Source organism: Bactrocera tryoni, chromosome 3, assembly GCF_016617805.1.
Source record: "Bactrocera tryoni isolate S06 chromosome 3, CSIRO_BtryS06_freeze2, whole genome shotgun sequence".
Taxonomy (NCBI): Eukaryota; Metazoa; Arthropoda; class Insecta; order Diptera; family Tephritidae; genus Bactrocera; species Bactrocera tryoni.
In genome coordinates, this window is record NC_052501.1 from 29317498 (window position 1) to 29335445 (window position 17948).

Sequence of the window (17948 nt, forward strand, 5' to 3'; positions counted from 1 at the left end):
CGGACGGACGGACAGACAGACAGACGGATATGGTTAAATCGACTCAGCTCAACATACTGATCATTTATATATACACTTTATAGGGTGTCCGACGCTTCTTTCTGGGTGTTACAAACATCATGACAAACTTAATATACCCTGTTCAGGGTATAAAAATAGTTTTAATGCATTATATGAGCCTCATAGTTTCAAGTTGGCAAGTTTCAAATATGCTAAGTAGCAATTGTAATAAAAAATATATTTAAAAATACCAAGCCTCATCAAAAACATTTATAATATTAAAAAAAAAATATTTTAAAAAAATATATAAACATATTTAATTAAAAATAATCAGCGAAAAACTTTGAAACTGTCATCAATAAAAAGATAAAGAGTTCGATACTCCAAGGTGGAATTTAACACCAGTGTGTTTGACTGCGAAGTGTCGCTTAAACGCAACAATAAATAAACCGTTAAACTACAGTTTTCAACTGGCTACCAAATATAAATTAATTTGCACTATTTCGTTAAGATTTTGCTACTTCAAAAGTTCTCATTTAATAGTAATTTAAATGCTACTGGAAACCGCCATTTTATTCGGTGCTTAAACGTTGGTCCAACAGCATATCTTCACCACCATGCCCCGCATGCTTCTGCGAGACATGTTTACGCAAATCCGATTTGTATTTGCACTTATGCGGACAGAATTGGCACGCGACTGTTGGCGCCACACCGCACTCGTAGCGCTTGTGACGCTTCAGGGATCCCTTAATTTTGTACGACTTGCCGCACAAATTGCAAACATACTGCAGCTGAACTTCGTTGGCGTTGGGCACCAGTATCTTTGTGGGGCAATGCATGAGCGGCAACAGTTGCTTGTCCTGTGGCTCATGATTTTGCGATTTGTGCTCCTCGATGTGTTCCGCCTCCTGTTGCTCGAAAGCGTTGAGCACCGTGTCGCTGACCGCCTCAATGGCGGCCTTGTCCAACAACTCCAGCTCACGCGTGTTGCGCAACACTTCCTGCTGCTGCTGCTGTTGTTGTTGTTGGCGCTGTTGCTGCTGCTGCTTCTCACTCTCCACCAATGCGCTGATGACTTGCGATGTGTCCGCTGGCAAGCCGTCCACCGCATCGTATTGTATAACGTTGCGCAACATCATCTTCTCTTGGATTGTGTCGATTTTTATGAATTCCGTCTGCTGCTGCTGCGTCGTCTGTTGCCGCTGCGGATGGTGGTGGTGGTGGTGTTGCTGCACCACCACACCCGTGCTGAGGCAATCATTCAGTGTGAAGTGTTGTTGTGTGCTCTGCTGACGATTCGACTGTTCCACGTGCGTGGCTGTTATATTGGTTTGTTGTGCCACCGTCACCGTGGGATTTAAACGCATATCCTTTACAATGTGTATGCGCTGCTTGGTACCTGCGGTGGCTAGCGTGCTCTCCGCGGTGTGTAGCAGTTGATGTTCCGCCTCGGGTATAGTGTACTTAATGGCGTTGCGCATCGTTTCTGTGGGTATTTCGACCACAACTGTGGCACCAGCCAGTAGATTGGCCTCGCTGGAGTTACCCTCGTCCTGTTGGTGGTGCAGCGCTTGGTGCTGCTGCACCGGCAACTGCGTATTCGCCATACTGGAAATGGTGCCGGTCGCATTGGTGGCGGTGTTCTGCAACGAATAGGGTACTGTCTCCAAGATTGTCCAATAACCATCGGAGGTGCCTGAAATTTACATAAAACAAAATAAATGATCTCATTAAAATTTTGTAAATAATGAATGGGTGATGCGTTTGCAGCTATGTGCAAATGTTGTGAAAAATATTTGAATGACTTGCAAAGATGACAAATTAGTAGAGCTCGATTTTCAGTTTAACCTCACTTTTTATTAAACACTTACTTATGCTTATTATTTCACATATTTTAATAATTTTCTTTTTGTTTGAAATGTATAAATGTATAAGTACAAAAGTTTGCAACTGTAAGACAATTTTTTTTATTTGATTTGTAGTTTATTTTTATTTAGTTTTACCATTTACATACATATGACCTTAAAAAAAGTAACCACACATACTTATGTTGAGCAAAAATTTTGTGTTTCACTCTATTTAAATTAAAAAATAAAAATATTTTTAATTATAAACATACTTGTATAAATATTTTCTTAAGTTAAACCCAGGCCTATATGAAAATTATTTGCTATTAAAGAACTGTGGCAAGGATCACGCACTCGTAGCAATTTTTTTTTCAATAAAAATATAGTTCTTTAGTAATAACACATAAATTATGTTAAATAACTGTATGTTAAACAGCTGTGGCAAATCAGAAATTGGCAAATGAAAAAAACTGGAGATGTTTATATAAAATAAAAAACATGTTTTTATAAAAAGATGAATATGGAAATCTTCAAAGTTAAAGTTAAAAATATTTTTTCCACATTTTTTTAGAAACAAAATCGATATTTTAATGCAATTTTTAATTGAAATTCCATCTAGATATTAGATATAAAATAAATTAAATAGATAAAAAAAGAATGAAATAAAAAGAAAATAATCCAAATAAATAACAAAAAATAAAGCAGATTTAAATTTAAAAATTATTTTTTTTTTGGTGTTGTTGTACATTTTTTAGGTTATAAAAAGGAAAATTTAGAAATATTTAAATTGAAAAAAATTTATTAGGAAAAAAATTGATATCTTAATAGAATTTTTTAACTGAAATCGAATATAGCCAGATATTAGATAAAAAAATAAACATAAAAAATAATAGTCAGAAGTGAAATATTTAAAATAAAAAATTAAACAAAAACAAAAAAAATTAAATAAAATAAAAATAAAAAACAAAAAAATAATTTTTAGTTGAAAAATTAATGTTTTGGTGGTGTTTTCAGAAATTCTGAAATGTTTGCAATTAAGATCAAACTACTTATGTTCTGTACATAAATTTTTTGAGATTATTTATTAGAAAAACAATTCGATTAACTGAAATAATATAAATAAAATAAAAATAATAAAAAATAAAAAATAAATAAATTGAAAAACTAAAACAAAATAAAAAATAAATAAATAATTAAGTTAATTAAATAAAAATGAAAAAATATACAACAAAATCTAAAATAATAATAAAATAAGAAATAATAAAAAAATAATTATAAAATAAAAAAATAATTACTCTCACTTTCATTATACTTTCAGCAAAAAATTATATTATTATATATAGCAAATAATTAAAAGAAAAATTGGAGCAACAGTTACTGTAACTTTAATTATCCATAGAACCAAAAAAAATATGTAGCAAATAATCTAAAAATTACACGCAAAATTTTTGAGGTTAGTTTTCACAGGGCACATTTTTCGGCAAGTTGCCTGACATTACACTTCGAGTGTGGCCTTATCACATAAAAAAATAATTAAATATTTTTTCATACATATGTACATACGTTTACCTATACATTTTGTAAGGGTGTAAATAACAGTTAAACAATATTTAGCAAAAAAATGGCAAGATTCATTGAGATTTGACAAAATAAGTATAAATTTAAAATTGTCTAAAACAAATGCTTGTATACACTTGCACTACAGCGAAATGTCATTTAAAAGCAAATAACAAAAGTACAAAAATTAAGTGAAATGAATAGCAAAATTACAAAAATATTTACATAGAATGCTTGCAAGCCTATATTTCATATTGATTAACAAATTATAAATTGGAGCCTTAAAATTCCTGAGCGATCAGCAGAACCGATAAAATATTTGTATATATGTTTTTTATGTATATACTTATGTTTTAAAACTAATATTTTGTAAAATAAAATTATAAAAATTAATTAAAATTAAATGTAGTTTACTGTAGTTAAAACTTATTCGAAATATGTACGAAGAGAACAAAATTCGCTTCACAAGCTTTGCTTCAATAGTGTACAAATATGCGCAAATAAAAAGTTTTAAATTTTTTTAAAAATTTGCAGTTATTCTTTGTGTTTTCCTTTAAAATCTCAATTTTTTCGGTTTAAAGTACCACAAAATGTTTGGCGGTGATATAAAATTTTGAGGTTATACACAAACTTCAAAATGTCTGATATAAAACATATCAGCGGCGCCAAAGCATTACTTATAATTAAGCATAAATTAGGAAATTTCTGTGAAACGTATTTGAAGTGAAGTTCGTGACAATGTATACAGTGTTGTTTATGGACTTTTAGAATATTTTTGAGCGCAGTCCTGAGCCAAATTTAACAGTTATACCTTGCTTTTTAACAGTTGCAGCAAGTATTTACAGTGAAACCTCGATGTGGCGAACTTATTTTGAGAATGTTTTTGATATTTTTACATAGTATACACATTTTATCTTTAAACAAGAGTAGCACAACCTAAGGCTTTAAAAACACGTCTCAGCTTTTAAAAGTTTTTTTCTCGAAAATTCTTTGTAATAATTTATTTATTTTTAATATTACATTTTTATACATAACGTAAAAAACTGAAAATTAATTGAAAATAATTTTGCAATAAAAACAAAAACTACAACCCGTTAAAGCCTTTTTCCGAAATTTTTCCTGATAACGTATTTTTCCCCATCAGAAATTTAACATTAAATTTTAATATATTAAGCTATTAAAAATAAATTTAAAAATAATCAAAAATTAATTAAGAATAATTTTCAATTTATATTTATATTTATCTATTAATTATTAAATATTCAATATTATATTAATCATATTCACATTTTTAATTTTAATTAATCTCTTGCAATATTAAATTTTATAAAATTTACGCTGTATTTTTTAGTTAAAGCAAAAATTATTAAATATTTTTTTTTAGATTTGAGAAAAATATTTCTAATGAATTTTATATTTATAAATTATTTATATTTATCTATTAATTAATAAATTTTCAATATTAAATATTACTCCTATTCACATTTTTAATTTAAATTAAGCCAAATAATTGGTAATTATTATTTTTACTGTTTTAATTTTTAATAATTTTTTAAAATAATTAAATTATATGCAATCATTTTTATTAGCTTTCAAATTTCGAAAATTTATGAATTTATTTACAAATGCTTTAATATAGTTTTTTATTTACATATATAATATCTTTTATTATTTATTTCTTAATTATGAAATATTATTCATATTCGCATTTTTAATTTAAATTAAGCCAAATAATTGGTAATTATTAGTTTTTATTTTCTTTATTATTTTTATTATTTTTTATTTATTTAAATTTTAATAATTTTTAAAATAAATTTCAAAATTAAAATTATTTGTTTACTTTTTTAAATAAATAATTAAATTTTAATTGTATTTTACATTTAGTCATTTTTATTAGCATTATATTTAAAAAATTTATGAATTTATTTAAAAATGCTGTAATTTGCTATTTTTATAATAAGAACATTATTCAAAAGAGTTAGTAAATTAAAAAAGAAATGAAAAAAAATATATATGTATTTAATTTTAATTAATTTTTAAAATTCAGACGTCTTAAAAAACGATTCTTTCAAAATTTGTGAAGGGCTATTCTAAGCTAGAAATTTGAAAAAATCGAAAAAGTTTTTGTTTTCGAAAATTCGATATTTCAAAATTTTAATTATTTCAAAAGTTATAGCCATTTTAGTGTCGTGGCAACTAAACCAGTTAGAGCCTTGGACTAAACTTAAAACGCGTTTTTTGCGTTACCACTTTTTTTGATGCTTTAGATATTTTATCATCACATGAAGCAATAAAAAATGAAAAAATTCAATAATATATTTAAAAAAATCGTCAAAAAACTAGTGAAAAAATCAACATTTATTTGAACCCGCCATTTTATGAATTTTTTTTTTAGTTTTGCAGCTTCTTGAGATAGCTTCGCAGTAAACAAAAATCCAGCAATGTTTCTTTTCAGATGACCACAATGATAGATATCATGGCGACGATTGATTTTATTTCTACTTTTGTTAAATTGTTAGTTTTACTTGAATGTATTCCTTATATCGAGTTTTCACTGTACTTACTTGGTATGCGCCTGAATTACTTGCACTTACGAACTTGTTTCACACTAATAAGATTAATAACAAGAGCTTAAAAGACTGCTAATCCAAATTCACGTCAAAATAAGTATGAGCGCCTAAAACTGCACCACATATTTTTAAAAAAATATGTATTTGACTAATATTCCCTGCTCCTTAACGTCACTTATACGCTCAATCATCCTCATCATCATAGTTATCATCGTCATCATCATCACTATCCTGCAAAATGGGCACAGCGGTAATAGTCAGGTCTCTACTGCCCAGCCCAAAGCCAAAATGTCCCACATCGAGTAAGGCGCTAACCGGCATGCCCTCAATCTCACCGTCGCCCTCACCATAGACACCATCATAGTCCAACGTATGCTCGTCATAGCGGGCGGGATCGTCACCCTCCTCTTCTGTGCGTATCTCATAGAGACTCTCTTCGTTGTCACGTGACGCCGCATACAGCTCACAATGCTTGCGCTTCGCATGACGCAACACATGATCTTTGCGACGCGATCGATACTCACACGAAATGCACTTGTACTTTTTCTTTTTGAGACAGTATTTGCGCACATGCTCCTGCAGCTTCTGATGCGACTTATAATAACGGTTGCAATGCTTGCACTGCATGAAGTTCTCACGCTGCAGCTGCGACGCCACGCCTCTGCTGTTATTATTCAAATAACCGTACAAATCAGTTGCTGGTGGCTCCTGCCGGCGTATGGTGACGGACGCGGAAGTGCCGGGCAGTGAGGCGCCAGACGCGCTCACGCTCGTATCAACGCCCAGCAGACTGCCGAGTATAGGATACATGTCTGGCGTGGTGTTGACGCATGTTTGTATGTGGCGGGCAACAGAAAAAATAAAAGACAAAACAAATGAAAAAGAAATAAAAAATATATATTTTTAATAAAGAACATAACTATAATTTAAATAAAATGTAAATAAAATACTACGAAATGGTACAACAACAAAAATATTAATTTCAACAAAAAACAAACACTTTAAGGGTTAGGGAGATTCAAGGTCTGTGTGTGGTAACGCAGGTTTTGAGGTTATATTACATTAAATATGTGTGTTTAAGTAAGGTTATGTTGCAAAATAATGAAAATTTTTTAATACAAAAATTAACTTAAACATTAGAATGCAATTTAATTACCCATAACTGTATGTATGTATGTGAGTCGCTTGCTTTGACGCTTAAAAATGTGCCAATTATGTATGAACGTTTGTACTGTTGATGATTATGTAACGGACAAGTGATGAATGTGCTATATATACATATGATTTATGTATCTATGTCACGCATGACTTTTATATGTCTGTATGTAGGCATGATGAGGCATTAAAAAACCATTTTGCTGTCGAAAATCTTCCAGTTTTTGTTGTATTTAATAGTTAAATGGCTAATGATGATGTTGATGAGTACTTTGTTTATATGTTTGATGTCTATATATGCTTAAGCGTGTAAAAATTGTCTCTGCAAATAATCACGTGCACTTAAATAAAAATAAATTAATTGAAATAAAAATAAAATAATAACTTTTTCGCTTTAATTATATTTTCTTTGCTACAGAAACACTTAAAAAAAAGTAACATAATGTATTCAAGCGTGTTTTAATTTTTTTTTGGAAAATTAATAACATTAAATTACGTACTAAATATTATTAATCAGTTTTTTTTTTACTAATTTAAATTAAATTAAATTAAAACTTTGGCAAATGTAAAATTATATTTTTATATATAAAAATTATTTTTTTTTAATTAATTTTAATATTATTAAATATTTAAAATATTTATATTTTTAGCTAGTGTATATTTTGAATAAATTTTTATTAAAAATGTGTTCAGATAATTTTATAAGTAATGTTACATTAGTAACAAATTAAATTTTTAGACATAAAATCACCAAAAGGCGGGGAATTGCTGGCATTTGGTAATTAAAAGTTAATAAAAAATATGCATATAATTTTTTTTCTAAATTAATTATTACTATTTTTAATTAGGTTTTAAGCACATTCAATATAAAAAATTAATTTTTAAATATTATTAAAATTTAAAATATTCATTTTTATTATTTTCAGGTAGTGTATATTTTGCAAAAAAAGTTTTCAGTTAATTTTTTATTTAATGTTAAATTAATGCAAAATTAAATTGTTAAAAATAAACTTACTGAAAGGCAGTGAATTTTTGGCATTTAGTATTTAAAAGTTAATAAAAAATATACATATACTTTTTATACCCTGAACAGGCTATATTAAGTTTGTCGCGAAGTTTGTAACATCCAAAAGGAAACGTCGGAGACCCTATAAAGTATATATATGTAAAAATGATCACTATGTTGAGCTGAGTCGATTTAGCCATGTCCGTCTGTCCGTCCGTCCGTCTGTCTGCATATATACGAACTAGTCCCTCAGTTTTTAAGATATCGTTTTGAAATTTGCAAACATCATTTTCTCTTCAAGAAGCTGCTCATTTGTCGGAACTGCCGATATCGAACTACTATAACATATACATAGCTGCCATATAAACTGAACGATCGGAATCAAGTTCTTGTATGGAAAACTTTCACATTTGACAATGTATCACAATGTATCACAAAAGTTGGCACATGTTATTTTCTGAGATAATAATGTAATCTCCGAAGAAATTGTTCAGATCGGCTTACTATAGCATATAGCTGCCATACAAACTGAACGATCGGAAAAAAGTTCTTGTATGGAAAACTTTCACATTTGACAATGTATCTTCACAGGCACAGGTTATTTTCTATGGCAACCATGTAATCTCCGAAGAAATTGTTCAGATCGGCTCACTATTGCATACTGTTGCCATACAAATTGAACGATCGGAATCAAGGGCTTGTATGGAAATCTTTGACGTGTTATCTTCACGAAATTTGACGTGGATTACTGCTTAAGGTAATAATACGATCTCCGAAAAAATTGTTCAGGTCGGATTACTATAGCATATAGCTTCCATACAAACTGGACACATAGTTACTAAAAGAAATGCACCTGTGAAGGGTATATTAGCTTCGGTGCAGCCGAAGTTAAAGTTTTTTTTTCTTGTTTTTATTAAAATTAATTATTACTATTTTTAATTAAGGTTAAAAAACTTTTAATATACAAAAATTAAAACAGTATTTTGTTCAGTATTTTATAGCTAGTTAAATTGTTTACACATTATTTGAATTAATTTTTGTAAAATAAAAATTATTTTATTAATTTATATCAATTGATGTAACATTTAAAAATTTAAATTATTGAATTTTTCTTATGTAGTGCATATTTTGAATTAATTTTTAGTTTATAAATAAAAAACATTTAATTAGTTTAATAATTACTAAAGATTTTAAAATGATTTTTGGTAAAAAAAATTTTTAAATTAATTAAAAAATAAGAAATAATTTGATGATTTTTTAAAATTAAATATATAAATTTAAAGGATAGAGTTTTTCTTATGTAGTACTTATTTTGAATTAATTTTGTAGAAGAAAATGTTTAATTAGGTTCATATTTACTAATTAATTTTAAATTCATAAATAAAAACACATTTAATTAGTTTAATATTTTCTAAATATTTTGAAATAATTTTTGGTAAAAAAATAAAATTAATTAAAGCATATAAAGTCATTTAATGATTTTTTAATTATAAAAATTTAAATTATTGAATCTTTCTTATGTAGTGCATAGTTTGAATTAATTTTTAGAAAAAAAATGTTTTAAATTAATTTTATATTAACTTATTAATTTTAAATTTATATATAAAAAAACATTTATTTAATTTAATAATTACAAAACTACAAATTTCAAATATTTTTTTACTAAAAATTAATGTAAATAATTGCTAGTTTTAAGAATAATAAAAACTATAAAACAATTATTCATACGTACATATGTATATACAGGTATACATAACTACACCAACACTTATGTGAAAGAAATGCACTCAAGCGTGTTGTATATTCTTAGTATTTTAATAACAGCCGACAACATTGCATTGCATATGTGTTAATAGCATTAATTAAATATGCAATAAATAATGCACTAATTGTATTTGTGTGTCTGTGTTTATTTTTATTATTATATTTCTAAGGTTTTTTTTGCATTTTGCCACGGTGTTCATTTGAATATAAATGGATATTTGGTTAATTTGTTCTTTCAAGTCAATAATTTATTAGCATTAATTATAACAATTCATAAGTAAAGTAAGTAAGTCTATGTATGTATATTTCATTAGTATGCTAAAGACTTTCTCAGGCAACAAAACTAGTTAATAACAACAATTGCTTGCTTCGCTTGCCTTTTGTGTTTGCTTTTTGCTTTTTTCAAACGGCCAATACACACATTTACTCACTTATGCACATACAAAGCTACATACATATGTATATATGTATGTAGATAAATGCATATACATATAGTAAGGCAAGCTGTGTGCTCTACGCCATCGCTGTGCATGGAGAACGCTTCATAGTTGTGAGCCAAGCACCTAAAAGAAAAGAAACAACAATTAGTTGAAGTTTTAAAAATTTTCGAAAAATTGCAATTTGTGTTTGTATAGAGGCTGTCTGCAAAAGAGAGCAAAATTCATTAGTTTTTTTGTAGATATATGCATATGTTTTTGTTTTATAGAAAAATATATAAGTACTTATATATGTATATGCATTGCGTGCTTACTTTCCAACTCTTTTTCGTTTGCTTTTGTTGTTTTCTGTTAAATGTTAGTTCAAAATAAAACTCATTAAACATTTTTGCATTTTTTATATTTATTCGTTTTTTTGTTGTTGTTGTTGTTGTTGTTTTAAGTAGGCATACTCTTTAGATAGTTACTTTCGTTTCAGCGGCTACTAACAATAGAATATAAATTTTATTTTTATACATACATTTTAATAATTTCGTATTACAGTGTAGTTTTGTGTTTTACACGCTGTCGTTTGTATTTTTCGAAATTTTCACATTTTCAATAATTTTTTATTAATATTTTTTGTAATTTTTATTTTTTTTTTATTTTTTTCATTTAAATTACTTTCAATTTATCGGTACTGCTTTAGTGCAAGCAACTTTGGAACGGTTTATTTTTTGTTTTTTTTGTATTTACTGCTTTTGCATAGATTTATGTTTTATCTAAATAATTCATACAAGTGTAAAATTTGTTGTTGTTTGCTGTTTTTGCACCAAATAGACAGTTAATTATTATATTTTTTCTTCATTTAGTTTGCATTTTAGGCTTTGCATAATGCATTTAATTAACAACAACAGCTACTTAAGACAGTTAACAATTCGTTTATGTGCAACATTTGTTGTTATTGTTTTTTTAATTAAATTATGTTGTTTTTTTTTTGTGTGTAAATTCTTGCACATCGCAATTTCACAGTTTTCAAAAGGCATTTCTTCACAAGGGTGGGCCATTACAACTATGCAAAAAGTTTTCGTTTTTTCACTTTTATTCTAATTTTTATTTCATTTTCTTTTTATTAAACTATGCGCCATACATACGTACATTATGCAATTAAAGACTTAACAAACTTAATAAATGTTGCCTGTGTGTCCAACTAACAATTACACAAATGCATACATAAATATAGTATATGTAAATAAGCGACTGTTACTTTAACTATTTATTACTGTTTTATTTTCTTTTCTTTTCTTTTTTTAAATATGTATGTATGTATGTGTGTTTGCGTGTAACTAGAAAATGTTGCTTGTTAGTAGCTGAATTGTGTGGCGCTTCAAAATATTGACAATTTTACTTAACGAAGACACACACACAAAGTTGTGGCAATTATTTTGCACATAATTGTATTTAAGCATCACCAAAATTTACATAGTATTTGTAAAAAAATACGCTATTCGATTGCATTAGCCGATGTATAGTATATATGTATATGTATAAGTGTTGCTTCACACATACATATCTTTTTATATGTGTATGTATGTGCTGCTGTATTTTTCGTACATCCCTAATTACAAATACATACATATTTTTTTATAATTATTTTAATTTAAATTTATGTGAAATTTCTAGTTTCCATTACAATCACATACGTGTAATCACATAAGTTATTTTTTTTCATTTAATGCTAGGATTTTTTTGTTTTTGTTTTTGTTTAATTCGTTTGCTTATTTCACTATGTTATATTCACAGCTCATTTGGTTAAATATGTTATTGCAAAACAAAAAGTTGTAACTTTTAAAGTAAACGCAGGCGCACGCACACACATGCAAAATGCATACATGCATATAAATATATACAAACATATGTACATATGTATGTATATCATCACCTAAAATGCAAAACAACGTATCAGCAAAAAAAAATTGCAAATCGTTGTCAGATATAATAACCAATATATAACCATTTAATAACGAAAACTCTAATTTTGTTTCAATGAGTGTATGATAACTAATACATAACCCATAATATAACCAACTTATAACCATTTTATAACCAAAACTCAAATTTCGTTTCAATATTAGTGGTTCTATTATATCGTTTATTTTACATTTCCGGGGACGATATGTATGCATATACCTATGTATGTGCGTTTATGCATGTGCGCCGCGCTGCTTACATATCGACATACAGTGAATGTGTGTTATGCATAAAATATAAAATACAACATTACTTTTTTCCTATAATATACTGCTTATTTACGGTTTCTTTTATTTTATTTTATTTTTATTTTTGACTTGCTTTTCACTCAAATTGTGTGTTGTTCATTTCATTTTAGCTAATCATCGAAATTTTGCCTGCCAGCTAAATTTTCGCTATAATTATTTAATTTATTTTTTTCTATATATAATATTGTATGTGTATGTGTATATTTGAAAATATATTTGCATTTATCTACTATTATGATTAAATAAATCGTCAAAATTCAGTAGTTTGCTTGAATGACTTTAGCTGGCGCGTGTTCGCATACGAAAGCATATACATACATATGCATGGATAACGGTGTACATATGCGTTTTCTACTATTAGTTTGTTAAATTTGTGCTGTTAGAATTTTTTTTTGCTTTGCTATAATAAACTTTAACAACACTTGCTATAAAAAAAAGAAAATCATTTAAAAAGTTTTGACTAACTTACGTACATGTTTGTATGTATTTAGTATATATGCGCTTACATAGCAATAGTGGTTATGTTATATAACTTGGACTTTAGTATTTGTTGTATTTGTTGTTTTGCAAAAAATACAAATAGTTTTAGATTATCACATAGATATTCGCGTTATTGCACGGTTTGCACTTAATTAATATGCTGTTATAACGGTTTTGACTACAATTTCTGTTGTTGTTTTTTTACATAGGCTTATAGCTTATGTATATAAATAGTTTATTATTATATAATTCACATATATAAAAGAAAATTTTCAACAGCGCTATGTGATGCTCGTTATATGCGTGTATGTACATATGTACATATATTTATTAATTATTTAAAAAAAAGATTGCACAAAGTTAATTAAAAAAATTGTTTACAACAAAACTATTAGTTAGTTGACTGACAAAAGGCCAGCAAAGTAAGAAACGCTGCAAAGGACACAACTTAAATATGTATTTACATTATATATATTGTATGTATATATTTTTGTTATACAATAAGCAAGTAAAACACGCTTAAAATAATTACTAATAATAGTAAAAATTAAAAAAATAAAATAACATAAAAATTTCAATTAAAACAAACGAAAAGACCACAACCTTAAAGAGCAACATTTGCTTAAGAACTTAAGTTAATTATTTAGCATTAAATTAAATGTGTGGAAAATAAATTTTAATTTTAATTATAATTATAAAAAAAAACTAATAATTAATATACATATGTTATAGTATATAGTGAAGGGGTAAGTGGAGGGCGGTGTGGAAAATGCAGCATGAGATGAGTTGTTACTAACAATGTATTATTTATTTATATATTTGACTAGTTATTTATCAAAACTATTTATTATAACAAAAGTTTATAATTGATCAAGCAAATTTTTTTTTAAATACATAATTTTTTTATAATATATAATTTATTAAATATTACTTTTTTAAAGATATAATAATTTTTTTAATATATATAAATGTAGGTGCTACCTTCAATTGCCTTTAACAACAGTTCTCATACAATTACATAAAATAAACCAAAAAAAATACAAAACATTACAAAAAAAATTTACACAATAACATCTTATCTGAAATACTGACCAAATTATAGTTTTTTTGTTTCGAATTTTTCACATTTTTTCCTTTTTCTCGATTATGCGTTAAGTAACCTTCGTAAAATTTTAGTAAATATGCACTTTTCTCATACAGTTTTTTTTCTATTTCAATTTTTTATTTTTAATTTATACTTTTTTCTTGCACTTTTTTTCCAAACAGGTAATTTTGTTACTACTTTAAAATTTCATTAGTCCCCACGGCCGAAGGAAAGCTACAAAATTTAGTTATTCGTTTATTATCACAATTGTTTTTGCATAAACTTAAGCATATACGCGTCGATTTATGTGTCTGTGTGTGTGTGCTCAAAATCGTATATACTGCTAAATTTCGCTTGACTTTTTGTTGTTGCTGGTTTGCGTTTTGCTTTGTGAGCTCATTAATGAAAATAAAGAGGACGAGTGGAAACAGGGGTACATCAGTCGCTAGTCAACACAATAAATGTTTATCATTCAAATGGACTTTTATATATTTATGTTGAAGTGAAAAAAGTTTAACTAATATTTTATTTTTATATCACATACCAATACGATTGCATAACGCACAATTACATACATACATACATATATTTTTTTTTGTTAAAGAAAAACATTCATACATACAGACAGACAGTGGCAACTCGTTTGTTGCATTCCCCAATTTTCAATATTTTTTTACTATTTGTTTAATTTTATCGATATGTTATATACGCATATTTACATAGGTATATTTTTTACAAAAAAAAAATATAACAGCAATAAAAAAAGTTTTTAAGACAAACTACATATGTTGTTTTTTTTTTAATCTTTACAGCAACCGATATATATTTTTTTTATCAAATAATAAAATATGCATAAATTGTATTTTATTTTAAAAATTTTGTTTGCGAAGTGAAAATGCAAAAAATATAAATATCGGTTGCTTGCAAATTTAAAAATTTTTTTTAAGTGCAAAAATTTAATTTTTTAATTAAAAAAAATTAAAAATTAAATTTTTTAATTTAAAATTAAATTTTCAAATTTAAAAGCAACCGATATTTATATTTGTTAAGCAAAAAATAAAATGCATATGTATGTAAATTAGTTGAGCCGAAAAAGAATGCAAAGAATCGTTTGTTAAACTAAAAAAATACTAAATTCGGCAGCACCATAGCATAGCATCCTTCAAAAATACATATAACTTTCCATACAAAAACTGTAGTGATCCGATCTTCGGGTGAAAATAAAAATTTTCCCTTACAAGAACTTGATTCCGATCGGTCAGTTCATAAGTATATGAGTATAAAGTGGTCCGATATCAGCGGTTCCGACAAATGGGCAGCTTCTTGTACAAAAAGAACGTGTGCAAAATTTCAGCGCGTTATCTAAAAAACTGAGGGACTAGTGCGCGTATTTATAGACAGACGGACAGACGGATATGGTTAAATCGACTCACATCATCATACTTGTAATTTATATATATATTTTATATGGTCTCCCACATTTCCTACAGGGTGTTACAAATTTCGTGGTAAAGATTTTTGAGACAAATTATAATTTTTAACAAGAAATTGATTTCTGAATCATGATTTATCAATAATTAAATAAAATATATATTCTTTTGGATACGTTTTCCTTTATTATAGTTTAACAATATGTTTTTTATCTCAAAAATAAAAAATAAAAAAAATAAAAAATTAGTTTACACATAAAAAATTAACTAAAAGAGAAAAAAAATTTAGTTTAAAACCTGTATTCATCAAATTTTACTGAAAACTGAATGATTTTAAGTTATTTTTTTATTTGGAAAATATAAGATATGCGTATATACAAGATATGGATAAATATATTAAGAAAAAAAATTTAAATGTTTATTACTTTATTAATCTTTTTATAACTTCCAAAAATATAACACAAAGAATGATCGAAGAAATATTTTGAAACTCAAAATTAGCATTTTGAAAATAATTTGGTTAATTGCAATTAAAATGTTATTTTAGTGATCAATGGAATATTATTCAATATTTTGAAACTTAAGATTACCATTCTGAAATAATTTTGGTAAATTTCGATCAAAATTTTGAATGCGCTCAGCTGCATTTTTCAAAAATCTTAAAAATATGTTAAAACTGCATGTTTTTTAAAATGATAAAAGTTTTGTGCATTCATATATTTTTTAAATTATTTTATATTTAAAAAAAAAAATAGAAAACACTAAACTGTATTCTAACATATTTGTAGGGTTTATGCTGTATTTTTTTGATGTCTGTAAACATTTACAAGCTTATATGTATGTATGTATGTATGTATGTATGTATATACTCTACCGACAACTGAAAGACACTAAAAACACTTCTTGTTCATTGCCAGCCAACTTGTAGTATGTGTTAAGTACACAATTAAATTTTTGCTCATTTTCTTTTCATTTAAAGTTCAATATATGTACGTATATATGTATATACATATGCGGATTTTTGTAATATTTAACAAATAATTTACTAAGTTGCTTTTCAATTTTCCATTTGCTACATTTTTATGTTGTCTAATAATTCTTATAAACACAATGTTTACTGTTATTTCCATTTCCGGTGCCTGTTGTGCCTTTAGTGAATCACAATATATATGTATGTATAAAAACCGTATACTTTTAAGGAATGCTACCAAACGACGTGACAATAACTATTTTTTTTTATAGATTTACACATTAGAGATCCAACTTGATTTTTTTTCAAAGGTCCAATCAGAGTTGCACAAACATAAACTACTTTTTTGCGCAAACTAAATTTTTAACCTTAAAGGGCTGATGGAACCCGGCATGAGCATATGTTTTCCATTTGGAAAAAGTTAAAAAAAAATTTGCGAATGATTGACAGTGAATTTTATGCAAGTGCAACTAATGTACCGCTATACGTAACTAACGACTTACAATTAAGAAAAAAAATTATATTTAATTAAATTTATTACAGTTACAGAAAAAAACCTATGCACAAATCGTTACTTCTCAAACGACACTAACTCCTCACTCAACGCTCAGCACTAATGACTAGTTTTTGCTTATCTTCAATTCATTTTCTTCTACTTCTTCTTCATTGCATACATTTAGAAATTGAGACATAAATTTTGAAAGTCAATTGCAAATGGCCAGCATTTTGGGGAGCTTCGAAAGACTCTCTAACGGTTTTTGTATACTTTTTCAAGCCTTACCGTTATATGCCGTCAAACCATTGCACAATTGATGTTGATGTTGCCAGACAAGCTCATCTCAATTTTATTGAGTGTTTTATGTTAATAAATATCACATAAGATTTATCAATTTTTCGAATTCATTGTTAAACATTGTTAGCTAAGAACTGTATTTTCACATTTTTCTTTTTGTTTTTTACTTTGTTTTCCATAAGTGTATCACTAAAGTTTAGAGCTCTATGTTTTAGACATACTCATAACATAGATTTATATATATACATATATATGTGTATATGTATATATATATTTATATATGATTGTTGTTTTAAATAATTATTTAGTCGTTTTTCAAACGCAGATCACAATTATCTTAACTCTTCATTTAACTGTATTTTTAACTGTGCATTTTCGTGTACTCCATAATTCCAAAACTTTTTTACACAAATGACTAATAATTGCAAATACATATGCATGTATGTATGTCTACACTTATATAAATAAAATCGTTTAACTAACTTATTGCACATAGTTGACTACATATACGCGCATACATAAGTACATATATATAGTAGTACATATACATATGTACTACATATACTTGTACACATTTGTATGTATTGAAACCTATGC

At 26.9% G+C, this 17948-nt stretch overlaps 2 protein-coding genes across 2 annotated transcripts in view; both read right to left on the bottom strand.

Moving 5' to 3' along the window:
- Nucleotides 1-335: 335 nt before the first annotated feature.
- Nucleotides 336-17948, bottom strand: part of LOC120770819 (longitudinals lacking protein, isoforms F/I/K/T) — a 111067-nt gene continuing 93454 nt past the window's right edge. Inside the window, exon 6 of the mRNA XM_040098399.1 lies at nucleotides 336-1696. Within this exon, the coding sequence (XP_039954333.1) occupies nucleotides 573-1696 (1124 nt within the window). The 3' untranslated portion in view covers nucleotides 336-572. The remainder of the gene's footprint in view (nucleotides 1697-17948) is intronic.
- Nucleotides 5568-7449, bottom strand: LOC120770823 (longitudinals lacking protein, isoforms A/B/D/L-like). The gene is made up of 2 exons (XM_040098403.1): nucleotides 7131-7449; nucleotides 5568-6786 (listed from the first exon to the last, which is right to left on the bottom strand). Exons 1-2 carry the CDS (start codon nucleotides 7132-7134, stop codon nucleotides 6158-6160), a joined length of 633 nt encoding a protein of 210 aa, XP_039954337.1. The 5' UTR covers nucleotides 7135-7449; the 3' UTR covers nucleotides 5568-6157.